At 29.6% G+C, this 15,645-nt stretch overlaps 1 protein-coding gene across 1 annotated transcript in view; it reads right to left on the bottom strand.

The window, feature by feature from the left end:
- Positions 1-10,462: 10,462 nt before the first annotated feature.
- LOC101501420 (3-oxoacyl-[acyl-carrier-protein] synthase II, chloroplastic-like) overlaps positions 10,463-15,645 on the bottom strand; it is an 8,022-nt gene continuing 2,839 nt past the window's right edge. Inside the window, exons 4-14 of the mRNA XM_004488066.4 lie at positions 15,233-15,343; positions 15,029-15,124; positions 14,841-14,886; positions 14,677-14,756; positions 14,205-14,273; positions 13,842-13,926; positions 12,098-12,252; positions 11,894-11,974; positions 11,731-11,790; positions 11,177-11,338; positions 10,463-10,939 (exon numbers count right to left, since the gene is read on the bottom strand). Of these exons, the coding sequence (XP_004488123.1) occupies positions 11,222-11,338; positions 11,731-11,790; positions 11,894-11,974; positions 12,098-12,252; positions 13,842-13,926; positions 14,205-14,273; positions 14,677-14,756; positions 14,841-14,886; positions 15,029-15,124; positions 15,233-15,343 (900 nt within the window). The 3' untranslated portion in view covers positions 10,463-10,939; positions 11,177-11,221. The remainder of the gene's footprint in view (positions 10,940-11,176; positions 11,339-11,730; positions 11,791-11,893; positions 11,975-12,097; positions 12,253-13,841; positions 13,927-14,204; positions 14,274-14,676; positions 14,757-14,840; positions 14,887-15,028; positions 15,125-15,232; positions 15,344-15,645) is intronic.

The following is a 15,645-nucleotide window of genomic DNA, read 5'->3' as shown; positions in this document are numbered from 1 at the left end:
TATATATTTCTCATTTTTTGTGTATCATTTATAAATATTTATTCTGTATTTTTTTAATATTTATCAATGACAAATATTTGTTGTGTGTTTTTCTATTGGTGGCAAATACTGGTTCTGTGATCTTTTATATTTGTCTCAAACAAATATTTATCCCATGTTATTTCATGTATTAGTGACAAATATTTGTCTTATGATTTTATATTTATCTTTAAAAATATTTGTCTCGTGTTTTTTTATATAATAATTATAAACATTTATTTCACATTATTTTAATATTTTTCTCGCATTTTTTTAATATTCAACCAATGGTTGAAATTGAAGAGAGCAATTTTGATATTTTTTTTCCAAGTGTTTTCTATTCTTATTATATAGTAAATTGTTTCTATTTTTTCTCTCTACAAAGTTGAACCAAACTGACTCATGACCTTTAATCAATTAAAATTATTGAATAATTTAAAAAGTTTATTAGTTACCCTTATAGAATATATTCATGAGACTCATAATAAATGAGATGTGCGTTTCTCTTATAATATAGACAAAAGAAGAAGAAAAACGTGTGGAAATTAAATAGTCAAGTGATCTCGATTTGAGTGTATATTAATGTTAGTAATCTCACTGATTGTTGCTTGTATGGAGTGTATTGTTCGTTGTTGTGTCTTGCTTCGTTGATGTTGACATGTCATTTATAAAGTACAATTAGAGTTTCTGGCTATTGTATTAATTGTAGAAAATCAAGATAATCTATGAAGTTTCGCATCATATCTTTGTGGAATTGATTTGATAGAGAGACTTTCTAGAAAAGACTGATCTTGTACTGATTCAGTGTATCTGTTTAAAACATTTGAAAAGCAAAGGGAACAATGATCAGAGAGTGTCTTGAGATCTTTAGGCAAGTAGCTGATTCAAGATGTGTATCATAGGATGCGCAAATTGCTTTGTCTTTAGAGCGTTGACTTTTTCGCACAATGGAACTTCAGAGCCAAACGATTAGACACTTGATGTGATTGTCAAAGGCAGATGCAAAAGAATTATTGTCACGCTTATCAAAGGCAGAGGCATAAGAATTCTTGTCACGCTTATTAGAGATAGAGGAAAAATAATGTTTATTTGAGGCAGACTATTAGAACTCACGCTTAAGTTTATTAAAGGCAGAAAAATTTCCAACAATGATTTGCGCAATTAGAGGTACTGCAACACAATGCAGATTTATGTATCATATTTAGTAAAGAGAGGACAATATGTGTTGTATCTTTTTCTTCGTCCATATAACATATGATACGCTAAGATTCCATTGCCTTGACATATAAATTCGAACCTAGACACTTAAAATCAACGTTAGAGCATCAAATTGTTTCCATAAACGATTTTGTTATCGTCAGAATAAATGAGGGGCTTATTTCTTTAAATCAACTTGGTTTCAACAAACATTCTCTCTCACTCTCCTTAGCCTTCGAGTGGGCTTCGTACGCGTATGAATAATAGCATCTTCAACCTCTTACAGGTCAACCCATGACTAGAACTGGGTCAAAACGCGGGCGAACGTCCATTTGCGTTTTCTTGCATTTTTCAACTCTGTTTCGTGTGATTATTGGTTATGACCAGAATACAATCTAAAAATTCATAATAAGATAATTTTTCTTTGACTTTTGACTTCTTCCTCTATAATCTATAAACGTAAAAGAAAAAAAAAACATGAAATCCATAGCATTATAGTTTGCTATGATTATTGTCTAAAAATTCCTATGATTTTATGCATTAATTTATTGTATATCAATATTCAAAAATTTGCTAAAACACAAACGAAAATCATCCAAAAAATAAAAATATATAAAATTCGAAAAATAAAATAAAAAGTACAATTTCCTCAAACTTATAATGTAGAAGAAGAATAGGAGAGAATATGATGATTATTTTTGAAAAAAATTGGAACTTGGATGAAGAAAGAATGCAAATATGTGATTTGGCAAATGGAAGAAGATGAGTTACATGTTAAATTTTTGAAGGATATATTTGCAAATACACAATTTTACTTGCTATAATTTAAAGTTATATATTTTTAATGAGATGATTAATAAGTGAAATGTGGCTTATTATATTTGGGAACACCTCATGTGGGTATTGTACCCATCTTTTTTAAATGGGTAAGGTAGGTGTCATCTTTTTATTTGATAATAAATACCTCTTAGATCGCATTTAAATGCCCCTGCATTGATGTTTATGTATTGTCGACAGAGGGTATGGGTTCAAAACATGGGCAAGGTCAATAATGGAGAGCTCCAACTCAATAATAACCATACATGCTAATAGTGGGGTATCCCCCACATTAAGTTAGCGAGTACAAAAGTGTATATATATATATATATATATATATATATATATATATATATATACACATTATGTGAGAGCGTAAAAAAGTGTATATATATATATATATATATATATATATATATATATATATATATATATATATATATATATATATGTGTGTGTGTGTGTATTTAGTACTTATAAATATAGTTTTTTAATTTATTTTGATTCTTGTAATTTCTTTTTTTAATTCACATTCCTACAATTAAAATAATCCCTCATCTCAATTTTTTTTAAAAAACTTTGATACCATTTAGATTGATTTAGATATATATATATAAACAGGTATTAAATAAAGTAATGTACCTATGAAGGAAACGTTCTTGTTATGAAACTTAGATTGATTTCTCTAAAATTAAATCACCCAAAAGGTGTTAATAACTGCCACATTATCAATATCTAGCATATAAGTATTCCAATTTTTATCGATAAAAATAACTAAAATAACATTTTATGGCTGAAAAATGAAGACAAAGAAGATTCTTATACCATGAAGTCAACACAAGACCCTTAAATACGTGAAAGTTACTTCTACAATCAAAGATAATCAACTTTGATGTTTAAGTCATTTTAATGTTCTTACATTTAAGAAGTCATTTATGGATGAGAATGATTAAAAAATCATATGAAAAACATTCATATGGTCAGAATTTGTTCACAAGAAGATATGCTCATAATTTGTTCACAAGAAGATATGCTCAAAATGTGTTCACAAGAAGATATGCTCAGAATGTGTTCATAAAAAGATACATTCAGAATTTTTTCACAAGAAATATATGATCTATATTTTACATGGACAAAAGTGAAACCTTAACATATTCTATAAATAGACACTCAAGGCTAAAGAAGAAAGCACGAACTCATAAACTTAGAAATGCATACAATTCAGAAAAACTTTTGAGAGCTAAAATATCATAAGTATTCAAAGTTCAAAGGAATATTTTCTAAGTGTTTTACTGTGAGAAATCAATTGTAACAATCTATATAGTAAAAGCAAAACACAATCAGTTCCAAACTTGTGTAACCCAGCACGATAGTGGTTTTAGAGTTCCTTAAGCAATATGTGATTTTCAGGTTGTGTTAAGAAGACTTGAATGGTAGGGTCAAGGTGCTTTGTTTGCCTCAAAAATTCTATAGGTGTTAGGTTGTTTTGAGAAGACTGACTTGTAGGGTTAGGTGTTGTGTAATTCAAGGATTTTAGTTAGTGGTTAAATCCTTCTAAGCGATGGGACTTGACGTAGCTATTAAGTTGGTGGTAAATCAGGATAAATTTGTTTGTGTCGCTTTACTTCTGCACTATTTACTTTATTGTTGCCTCTAATTACTTAAGTCTGATTGTTATTGCCTCTGTTTTAGTTGAAATCACCAAACCAGAACCAGTTGCTGAATTAATAATTAAAAAGACTTCAACTTAGACAAATCTAATTCAACCATTTTCTCGTGTTTGCACCTTCAAAGAGAATGTTCTTATAAGTATTAACACAAAATGAAGATGAATCATCAAGAAGGATTGTTTTAGGCATTGATTCACATGCACAACAACTCTATTTTTCTACAGCAAATTTAAAGCCTTCATCATTTCAATATAAGAGTGATCTCAATACTTGAATTGCAAGAGTCTAAACTACAAATCATCATTCACTTGTTTCTTACAAGTTTTCATAAGACTTTTTTTATTTTTATCATACACTGGAGATAGACCAAGTTTAAGAATGAATTATGATAATTGTATGTGTTCTCTCCAAATTAAACTTTTACTTTTAAGTATACTCCAATTGCCCAACAACATTGCAATTAAAGCTTATTGCATATTTATTCACAAGAACATTTTTTACTCTAAACTAACCTTTTATAGAAGTGCGCATTTGAGATAGTTCTTTTTTATTCAAAATTTTATAAGATCACTATTCAAATTGCATTCATAGTGATATATTATTCTACATTAATTGACATCAGAGCGCCAAAAAATTGTTTGAGGAAAATATTTAGAAATAAGTAATGTCAAAGGCAAAATACATTTTAGAAGGAGGATCATCAAACAAGCCTCATTACTTTGATGACTCTAGTTAAGGATTATCAAACATATCTCGTTACTTTGATGAATGTGAAACTACAAAAGAAATTTGGGATGTCATGCAAATTTATCATGAAGGAACAAACCATGACAAAGAAATAAGAATAAATATTGAAGTAAGAAAATTTGAAATTTGAAGGAGAAAATATTATGAAATATATTCAAGATTCAAAGTTATAACTAAAGAGATGTGCTCTCAGAAAAATTATACACAACTCATGATAGAGTTCGTAAACACTAAAAAACTCCCTAAAACATGGAGACTTGTGGTTACAACTATCACTAAAGCTAAAAACTTCACAACTTTAAAACTAAAATATCTTCATGGATCCTTAAGAGCTCATGAAGCAATACTCCAAGTAGATAAACTAGTAAAGAAAGACAACATGATTGCTCTAAAATTATCTTAAACATCTGAAGACAAATGTGAAAGCTCATCCTCATTTAACGAGGAAAAATCAAAAGAAGATTTTAAAGATAGAAAGCTTGATTAAAAAAACTCTCATCTCAATGAAAGATTCAAAGAATATTAAAAAAAGAAATCAAATTAAAAGAACATTTTCAAATAGAAGAGAAGTTCTCAAAATAAAAGTTGACAAAAATCAAATCATATGTTATGGTTGCAGAAAGCTAAGCCATTACAAAATTGAATGTCCTATAATCAAATATTTGTCAACAATATTTTCTTTCAAAAAGAAATTTATGATGACAACTTGGGACGACTCTAATGAATCAGAACCGGAAGAAAAGGAAGTCAACATTTGCTTAATGACCAACTTAGAAATTAAATAGGTAACAATTAGTGATTTTTGTCCTTTAGAAAATGAGTTTGATAATCTTTTATATTAATCAAATATTTGAACTAAAAAATGAGGCTTATCTAAATAATATCTATAAGAAGAAAATAAGAAGCTACAAAACTTGAATAATCAATTTGAAAAAACCATTCAATAGTTGCAAAAATTGCACTTCAAAATATTTTAACAACAAAAGAATTTTAATGAAAAAATTCCATCTTCCAAAAGTCTAGTAAGAAACCAATCTATTAAAAAGAGAAGTTGATCTATTGAAAGATGACATGATAAATTTTGTTAAGTCCGGTGACATCTTTCAAAAGATCATGAGTTCTTTTTTAAGCAAAAATAAAGTGTAAAGACATCATATGATTAGCCTAACATCATAATCATGTTGACACCTCAAGTTAATCACCTATCATTAACAGCACTCAAAATAAAATAACCAAAAAAAAAATACAAGAAGTTTGGGGGACTACATCAAAAACCAAGAAAACAATCTTAAGGGGTACAACATGCTGCATCATTAAAAACCTTACTATAAAAACCTATAGCGATAAAGCCACAATGAAGGGAAAAAAAGTGTTGTAAAAATCTTAAGAAAATCATAAAATTCTATATTCAGGAAGACCGACTTGGTTTTTATTGAAAACAAAATATCATGGGTTCTCAAGTAGAAGTATTTAACAAATCTGACTTAGGGTTCAAAACCTCTCAAAATCAAAAAATGTATGTAAACTTCTTTATTCCCAAAAAGGAAGAAAAAAAAGCGAAAAGAAACAAGTGTTCCTATAGTAACACAAATGGTCATCTTGAATCACATTGCTTTAAGAAAAAAGAGAACAAAGGAAAGAGATAACATTTTTTTTATCATAAAAGAGAATGTTTACTTAACAACAACAAAATTAAAAAAGAAGGTTTTTATTGCGAAAGAAACATACATTTAGAATCCAAATGCTTTCATAAGAAAAAATCATATGAAAAAGTAATTAACTAACAAATACCTAAATCATTATGGGTACCTAAGATGCTATTAACCTCAATTACACGAATGTCTCCTAACAATCAACAAATATCTTTGGTACTTGGAAAGTAGATGCTCAAGGCATATAATTAGAGATAGACATTTTTTTCTCTCATCAGAGAAAAAAGATGAAGGATTAGTAACTTTTGAAAATAATGACAAAGTCCAGATAAAAGGTACACGTATCATTGGTGAAAATAACTCTGCAAAATTTGAAGGTGTTCAATATGTAGAAGACTTAAAAAACTAATTTATTTAGTATTATTCAACTATGTGATAGTGGTTTTGAAGTCATTTTTAAATCTAATATATGCGAAGTAAAACAACCACCATCTAGAAATACATTTTTCTCTAGGTCAAGAAAAAATAACTTATATTTTGTATACTTAGATGAATTACTAGTTGTATCATGTTTTATAATTATTGAAAAAGATAAATGGATTTCACACAATAGAGTTGGTCATATAAGTATAAAAATGATCTCAAAGTTATTCAAACTTGATTTACTTCAGAATGATTTATTTGGTCTTGTCAAAAACTACAAATGTTGGTGGAAAGAAATATTATTTTATCATAGTAGATGAGAATTCAAGGTTTGCATGGGTATTATTTTTAAAACAAAAAGATGATTCTTTTGAAGTCTTTCAAATTTTTCATAAAAAGGTTCAAAATAAGAAAGGATCATATATTATCTCAGTAAAAAGTAATCATGGAGGAGAAATTTAAAATTCATACTTCAAATTACTCTTTGAGGATAATGGTATTTCTCATCATTTTTCCTAAACAAAATGGAGTAGTTGAAATAAATAAAAAACAGAACTCTTCAAGAAGTGGTAAGAACAAGTTTAGAATGAATTAAATGTTGAAAACATTGAAAATTTCAAGAGTTGAATAATTGTTTTATAGAAGTTGATATATTGAGTTGTTTCTTTGTGTAATTTGTTTAAATTCAAGAGATTTTTGTTATACATTTGATAAAGAGAAGTTAGATGGTTAAATGATTGTTATGAAGAATTATATATGAAATAGGATTAAATGATTGTTTAATTTCTTATATATTAAAAAAATATTTTTATTAACATTAAAAATGAAAAAATCATTCAATAATTCAAGAATATAAAAGCTATAGAGAATAATTATGATATATATTTATGCTTTAAAACAATTTATATATATGTTGTCTCCACTGCACAAACTAGGTTGTACCCTCACTCTCACTCTCACACATAATGAGAATTAAAAAAAAAACATATATAGTTTGAGCCAAATTTCTCAACACATGTATACAATATATTCTTTGTACTACATAGAAATCATATCCACATTCATTTGATATGGGAATTTGTTAAAACAAATCCACACATTTCTTGGGCATGCTTGGAACTAAGATTGAACTAAGAAGTACTAAGTAAAATTAATATCAATGTTAAAAAAGAGCTTCAACTACTTCAATGCACTCAGAAAAAGGGAAAATAGATGGACAGATAATAAGGAATCACATGAGAATGTTTAAAAGATAAATGGTTATGGTTTACAGATATGGAAACTAAAACAAAATCTAAAATATTTTCAATCTTATATATTTTGAAAATGTTCCGTATGAAATTTTTAAATTATCCTTTTATTTTACGTGGATTTGGATTCTCTCCTTTTTCTTCCAAAACATCCCCCAAGGACACACATTTCCGCTTCACGCCTTCATTTGTTCATAGGTAAAAGTATGCATTGATCGATGGAGTGTAACGAGTTAGCTTGATTTGATTTCTTAGAAGGAAAAAAAATGAGAACCATCTAAAAATATAAAGTTTGGTTTGATTTGGTTTTTGCAATAATTTTTCAGAAAATATGAACCGAATAAAATTTGTGAAGAATAGATTTGTTTGCTTCGAATCAATGTGATTGTCATTTAAAAAAATTATATAAAACTTATTTTATAAAAAAAGTCGTTGATGATAGTTTTTTAATATTCACAAATTCTAATTGATAAGGTTTGATTTGGTTCAAATTTTTAGACAAATATTAGAACCATTAAAAATATATACGGTTTAATTTGGTTCAGTTTTTACAAAATTTTCTCATAAAAAAGAATAAAATTAAACTTATGCAAAATATTTTATGTATAAACCATACACGAGATAAATATTTGTCAATGATATCCATTAGTAATGTGTCTCTTATATATCGTAAAGATAAAAATTGGAATACAATTATAATAGAATAATCATAATATATTTTTTGATTTTAACCATTTGGTCCCAATGGAAATGGGTCTTGGTAATTCGAGTTTAGCTATGATATAAGTAAAGTATGGTTCATGATTGTTCCAACTATAATTCGAACTCGAATTATCTCGATAAGTTTGTCCTTAACTCATGTTATCACTTATGAGATTGAACTATCATACATGTTAGAATATGTAAATGACTAAAAAATTAAAATAACTATTATACAATATGAGAATGGAAAATCATACAGAAGACAAGTTATTAGTTATCACTTACAAAAATTTCAAAATAATTATCATGCACAAAATAAGTTATCATTGATGTAATTGAACTATCATACATGACATATGATGTCAACGATAAAAAAATTAAAATAATTGTCATACACTAGATAAGTTAAAGATGAAAAAAATTAAAAATAATATCATGCACAAAACAAATTATCGCTGTTGAGATTGAACTATCATAAACGTGATAAATTGTCACTAATAAAAAGTTCAAAATAACTATCATAGACATAACAAATTGTCCAAACTACTTTTTTTTGTATTCATGAACACATCAAAACACAAATGATAAAACAACTATCATTTTAAACACAATTTTGCCAAAATAATTTTTGACCCAAACACAATAAATTGTTGAATAAAAACAATGTAAAGTGATGTGTCACTGAATAGATGTCATGTGATCTTTCGTGAGCCACCTCAACGTTAACAACATAATTTTGGTTATTTATCTTTGACCTAATATTTATTTTGGTATTTTATCTTTATTTTAATTTATTTTGGTCTTCTATCTTTTATAAGAGGTGTATCTTAATTCTTGACACAGTCACAACAAAAATTATAACATCCGATCATTGGAATCTCTTCTAACAATTGTCAATATGTATCCAGCATAAGAATTTGACTTCTCTAAAGTAATAAATTAGTAAAGTGAGTGGATCAACGGTTGATATTATAACCACTCGTGATTGGTCATACATGTGCACAAAATAACAATCATTCATTTGATGATCAATATATTGTAGCTAATTCATAATTTGGTTAGTTAAATGAGGGGCATTTATAACCACTAAACTGATTTGGCTTTAAGCCTTGTACTATAAATAAGATAGTAATGACTCATTATCTAGTTGAAAGAAATACTCGATTCAATCATAATTATTCTTCTCTCTTTACTCTTAATTTTCTCGATTCAATCATAATTATTCTTCTCTCTTTACTCTTAATTTTCTCTTGCTTGTGTGTATTATGTAAGTCTAAATGTGTGAATGTTAGAACTAGTGAGGCTTTGTATGTGAGTGCAAGTCTTATGTGAGCTAGTGTGTTCATATGTGGCAATTGCGCTAACACAATAGTTGACATTACTCATTTTATTTCATATCTCCAATATAATATTCTTTCAAAGAAAAACATCAATTTAATCTAATAATAGAATTGTATTTAAAAAAATTATTCTTGTATGTTTTAAAACATATATAAACTCTATAAAACAAAGAATGTTTATCAAAGTTTATTATATTTTCACATCATCTTTATTAAGATTACATACTTAACTTTACAATTGATCATAGATTTAATTTTAATAATTTATAACGATAATTATACAATTGTTTAAAAGAGTTACGATGAAAATGACTAAAATACACCACTTGTAAAAGATAAAAATCCAAAACAAAAATAAATAAATAAATAAATAAATCACCAAAATAAATATTTACTAAAAAATAAAGAACCAAAATTATAATCAATCTTATTAAATACATTCGCCGACATAGGTCAAAAGTAAAAATAAGAAACCATGAATGATTTTGAAGCAATGTTTCGCTCACACATTCACACCAATCACAACCTTCCTCTTGCTAAGTCCTTTTCGTGAACCACCTCAACAGTTAACAACATAATGATGAAGTGACTCAAGAAAGATGCTAGGGTTCAAATGTTGGCCACTACATAGAGGTACAAAAAAGATCTAATCAAATAGCGACTACTGCCACATATCTTCAGATTATATATTATAGACTAATCTGGTGTCCAGTTCCACGTTTCAAAACACAACATACTCATACTCATTAAATTGAAATCTACCTCGTAGGCATAAATTTCAATGAAAATTGAAAATGTCACCTAATCTTTTGCCAGCTAACAAAACAATACAAATAATTTAATCCACATTTTCATAGTGTAACGGTTACATCAGTGTCAACTCCTACTCTAGTCATTCATGGTCAGACAGGAAATTTTTTCAGCAGCTGATAAACTCAATTCCATCTCACTAGGAGCACCAAACAATCTCTAGAAGTTCTGATTCTAGAGGGACATCTCATCAGTATTTTGGGAACATATTTATGATCCAAGTAAGCAATCCACACCACAGCAGAGGCATTTTTACTCAAGTAAAGGAGTAGTATGAATATGCAAATGCAACACATTGCCTGGTTACTCAGCAACTGCAAGATAAAAAGACTTAAAATGGAGCATAAAAGGAACAAAGGGAATATGCAATGAAGTATGAAGAACTAACACATGCACGAACACGGACACAATACGGACAAGTAGAAACTGGAAATAATTTTAAAAAAATAGAAGTGATTGAATGTGACCACATGTGTCAGTGTTGTGCCGAACACCAGACACGCCATCGGTTGAAGATGTCGGTGGGAATATGTTCTTTAAACTCCACATACCTTGTTAATGATGATTGGAAGGTAATACACTTGGTAAAATCTGTTTCACTTAAAAGGAGCAAATATGATCGAAGAATTGTGGCCACCAAAACCAAATGAATTTGACAGGCCTGCCTTGATGTCCAGTCTCTCTTTCTTTGCTCCCACAAGCACATTGGTGTCCTGGTTTTTGTTTTCAGAAAAATAAATTAGATAACTTTGATGAACCTCATAAATGATACTCTTTCTATCCCCAAATATAAATACCTTTTAGAGAAAAAAAAATTCTCTATAAATATAAGTCTCATTTCAAATTCTTATATGCATTTATTACTTTTCCAAATATACCTTGTATTAATACTACTAATTTGTTTTGAGAGATAAAAAAATCAGAGTTGAGCACATTTATACACAAAATGGTACTTTAGTATACTATCTAGTCATTCACGGATACATTAAATATACTATCTATTTTTTTAATATAGAATGACAAAAAGAGCTTATATATAGTGACGGAAGTAGTAGGGACACCACATTTTTAAACATAGGAGAGAACAGTACAACAAGTATCATACCACTGCTTCATCTGGGTTTTCTAGATTGATATTAGGATGAACCCACCCTGTCTTTATTGCCTACATGCATGAAAACAAAAAGAAGAAAAGTCCTCAACTTTTTTTCCAGAACACTTAGGTTAGTAGAATAAATTCATAAACCTAGTTCCACATTAGCTTTCACCTGTATAGTTGCTACAGCTTCCACACCACCAGCTGCCCCTAGTAGATGGCCAATCATAGACTTTGTTGAATTCACTTTTAGCTGAATAAATAAAATGTCAGTAACTATAGCAATATTGTAGGCAGCAGCATAAATCGAAAGAAATAACAGAAAATATTATAAAATAAAGTGTATAGTAATAAATACACAGGAAAGAAGGCTTACCTCAGGATTTTGCCCAAAACAATGAATCAAAGCCTGGTACTCCTTAAGATCTCCAGCAGGTGTGGATGTAGCATGTGCATTTATGTAGTTCACATCCTCCCTAGAAACTCCAGAATTAGCTAAAGCCTTTTCAATGCAAAGAATAACACCAGCCCCTGTAAATGTAGAATAAAAAAACATACGTGCAAGCACAGTCAAGATTTGCAGGATATTAGAACTATTTTTTCTTAACAAATTCATGATTCACATAATCACCCAGCACAGTACAGCACAGTACAGTACAGTCAACAAAGTGTATTTAAAAAGCTGTTAAAATGTGATTGGAAAATGTTTTACTTTGGAATCATACAGAAGATGTAGCCGACATAATTTGTAAATTGTCATGGTCATAGTGACCAAGTAAAATTGCATTTCTATAGTTTTTATGATAATAAGATGACATGAAGTGTGAAAAATCTTACAATCACATTGAGAATTTATAAAAATATAATAAAGAAACAAATATAAGTAACAAAATATGATTTTCTACGAAGAAGCTTTACCATCTATTTAAAAAAAGTAACAGGAAAATGTAAATTATTTTCTTCCAAAACATGCCTCAGCACAATTTATTTATGATGATTATTGCACCCTATATAATTATCATAGATGAATAAACAACAAGCAACATAACACAACCATGAAAATGGCGGTACATTGGTCAAAATTTATAAACAATATCATCAAAAACTTGGTTATTAATTACTAAAATTCCTGTGAAAAATCAAGGTTGTGTACTAGTACCATTCTCAGTTTTACTTAGCAGTTTTCCCATATAATTTACTAGAAGAGTTTTTAAGACCAAATACTATTAATATAGAAAAAGAATTAGCGTATCCCACTAAATGGGGCCTGATTTAACTTCCAAATAATGCCCCTTGCAGTTGAACTGGTTTTTTCAGAAAAATCTGATCTTCAAATCAAATGGTTCAAATTGTAGAATTGTTTATGCTTTGAAGGAGCATAGGACATGGTTTAACATGTGAGAAAGTTCACGTACACATTTTTTTCCTGTAGAATAGCAACGCACATTACCTTAATCAAGGTTGAAGAATTTCTTTTTAATATTTTGCTTTTTACTATTTCTCCACAATCATAGAAAAGTGTTCAGAAGTAGATATCTCCTTTTTCTTTAATTTGTGTTCTCCCCCCAAATGCATTTCTTTCTTGTTTTTCTGACTTTTTCTAAATCAGTCTAGGACATGATTTCATTGGTCCCTTGATAGAACCCAGTAACAAAAGATAATACAACTGTATATTATTGAATTCAAAGAGATAAACTCAGTGCTCTACAATGCCAAAAAAGTAAGAAACCAGAGTCAGAGACTCCTGTCAGAGCCTAGGGCTCCTAGACCAGAGAGGTATTTCTCTCCTAACCAACAAAATGTGTGAATGATCCCTCCCACCTCCAAGCCGACTCTAAAAAGGATATTCTAACAGAATTGGCCAAGGGCCCACAGTCTAGGAATGCCACCTCAGTAACTGACTCGCACTCCTCTAATCCATCAGGCTAAGACCCAAATCTAGAATCCTATCATCCCTCCTGGCCTTAAACATGGGGGAAGGAACTTGAAGACCCAGGGTAAGATTACTGAATCAACATATAAGTCTACACTCACCATAAAGTTGTCAGAAAACCTACCAACCATTTATGTTTTAAGATCATCTGAAATGAATTGGCCTTAAGTAAGATGTAATATTTTACCATCAGGACGTGGCTCAGTCACATGGTAAGCATCAGAGGTGAAGCTTCCACCAAGAAATTCTGCATATATGTTAGCTCCCCTTTTCTGAAATGTAAAAAGTTAGATGCCAACATCAGTTAGTTGAATAAGATTTTCCAAAACAATGTATGATGAGAATGATAGTGTTAATGGAAATAAGTGTGAAACATAATTCTAAATGGGATACGAAAATGGATGCATCACTGTGTTTTATACCTTCGAAAGGAAATGAAGGACGAGACAGACGATTAATTGTGTAAATAAGTATCACATTAATGTTCCACATCATGCTGTAAAATTAAGTTGTGTTTTATTCTTAAGTTGTTAGGCAAAAATAGAAGTACCTTAGCATGCTCTAATTCTTCTAAAAGCAAAACTCCAGCTCCTTCCCCCATGACAAATCCATCACGGTTCTGTGATATCACACAGGTAAACTAATGGTTAACAACAGAAGTGCAGAACAAGAAGAAGAAAAAATATGAAACAAAACTGCAAGCACTATAACTGTTTAGCATACTTGGCAATTGATGCATCTGTCCCTTTGTCAAAAGTTGTTCAAATATATAGATATTGTTTAGCGTAAAACTTTTCATTAATGTCAATTCAGTTGGATGCATTTGCAGTTTTTCTTTTCAATTTCTCAAAGGATTTTTCCACTTCAAATTATAGATATCATTAAAATATTTTAAAACTTTTTGCAGGGTCCAACTTTCAATGGTATTATAGAAGTATAGGTTGTCAAAAAAGATTAATGAAAACTCAGCGATAATAACGGGAAAAGAAAACAACAAAGCATTAGGATATCTATGAAATTACAATATCCCAAGGGCGTGAAGCTTTAGTAGGATCATGATTTCTCTGTGAGAGTGCCCTGCATGCTACAAAGCCACCCAAGCCTACACAAAAGATAGTTAGATTGAATTACACTTATGCCAAGATTGCTTCATGCAAGCTAAAAAGATTTGGTAAAAATAGGATACCAATGGGTATTATAGCAGCATCTGATCCACCGCATAGCATCACGTCCTGCAAAGGTAAACTCAACTTTTTAATGTCTTTCAATAAAATAACTGTATAACTGTACCAAACTTATTCTCAAAAAAGAAAAAGTTGGAAAAATGTGAGAAATCTACAATCTAAAGAGAAATTGTTGAAGTGGAATACTTACAGCTTCACCTCTAATTATATGGTTTGCAGCATTCAATATACAAAAATTACTTGTAGCACAAGCTGTTGATATTGAATAATTTGGTCCCATCCACCCCTACAATTTTCATTAAAGAAATCATTTTTTCAGATGCTTAAGACAAAAAACAAGGCACCAGTTATGGTGTCCAATACATAATTTGCGCTTAATTTTACTTAAACAGACCAGATCTATTGCAAGCATGGCAGAACCCATATTTGTTGTTGCAAAGGGTACACAAAAAGGATTCATCTTCTTATATGAGATTCGCAAAGCTTCGATGGCATCATAAAAAACCTGTTCAACAAAAACAAAAAAAAACTAAATACTCAATATATCAAACCAATAAACTTACAGAATATTAAGGCCTTCTTTGCCCCATCTTGAATCGCAGTTGACAGTAATTTCATTTCACGAGACAGAAGAGATAACACCTTTGTTGAGTATGGTTCATATGCACTATAGCGTAACGACGCGACTCAAGCGAGTGGAGCTGAAAAAGCATAACAAGCAAAGTGAGAGCACCTGCCCTTTGCCTTTGGCCATTTGTTTGATGGGTTACAAGGTTACAACAAGGAGGGTTGGGAGATGGAGGGGGG

This window comes from Cicer arietinum, chromosome 1, assembly GCF_000331145.2.
Source record: "Cicer arietinum cultivar CDC Frontier isolate Library 1 chromosome 1, Cicar.CDCFrontier_v2.0, whole genome shotgun sequence".
Taxonomy (NCBI): Eukaryota; Viridiplantae; Streptophyta; class Magnoliopsida; order Fabales; family Fabaceae; genus Cicer; species Cicer arietinum.
Note: the sequence above shows the minus strand (reverse complement) of the source record. Positions and strands in the feature narration are given on the sequence as shown.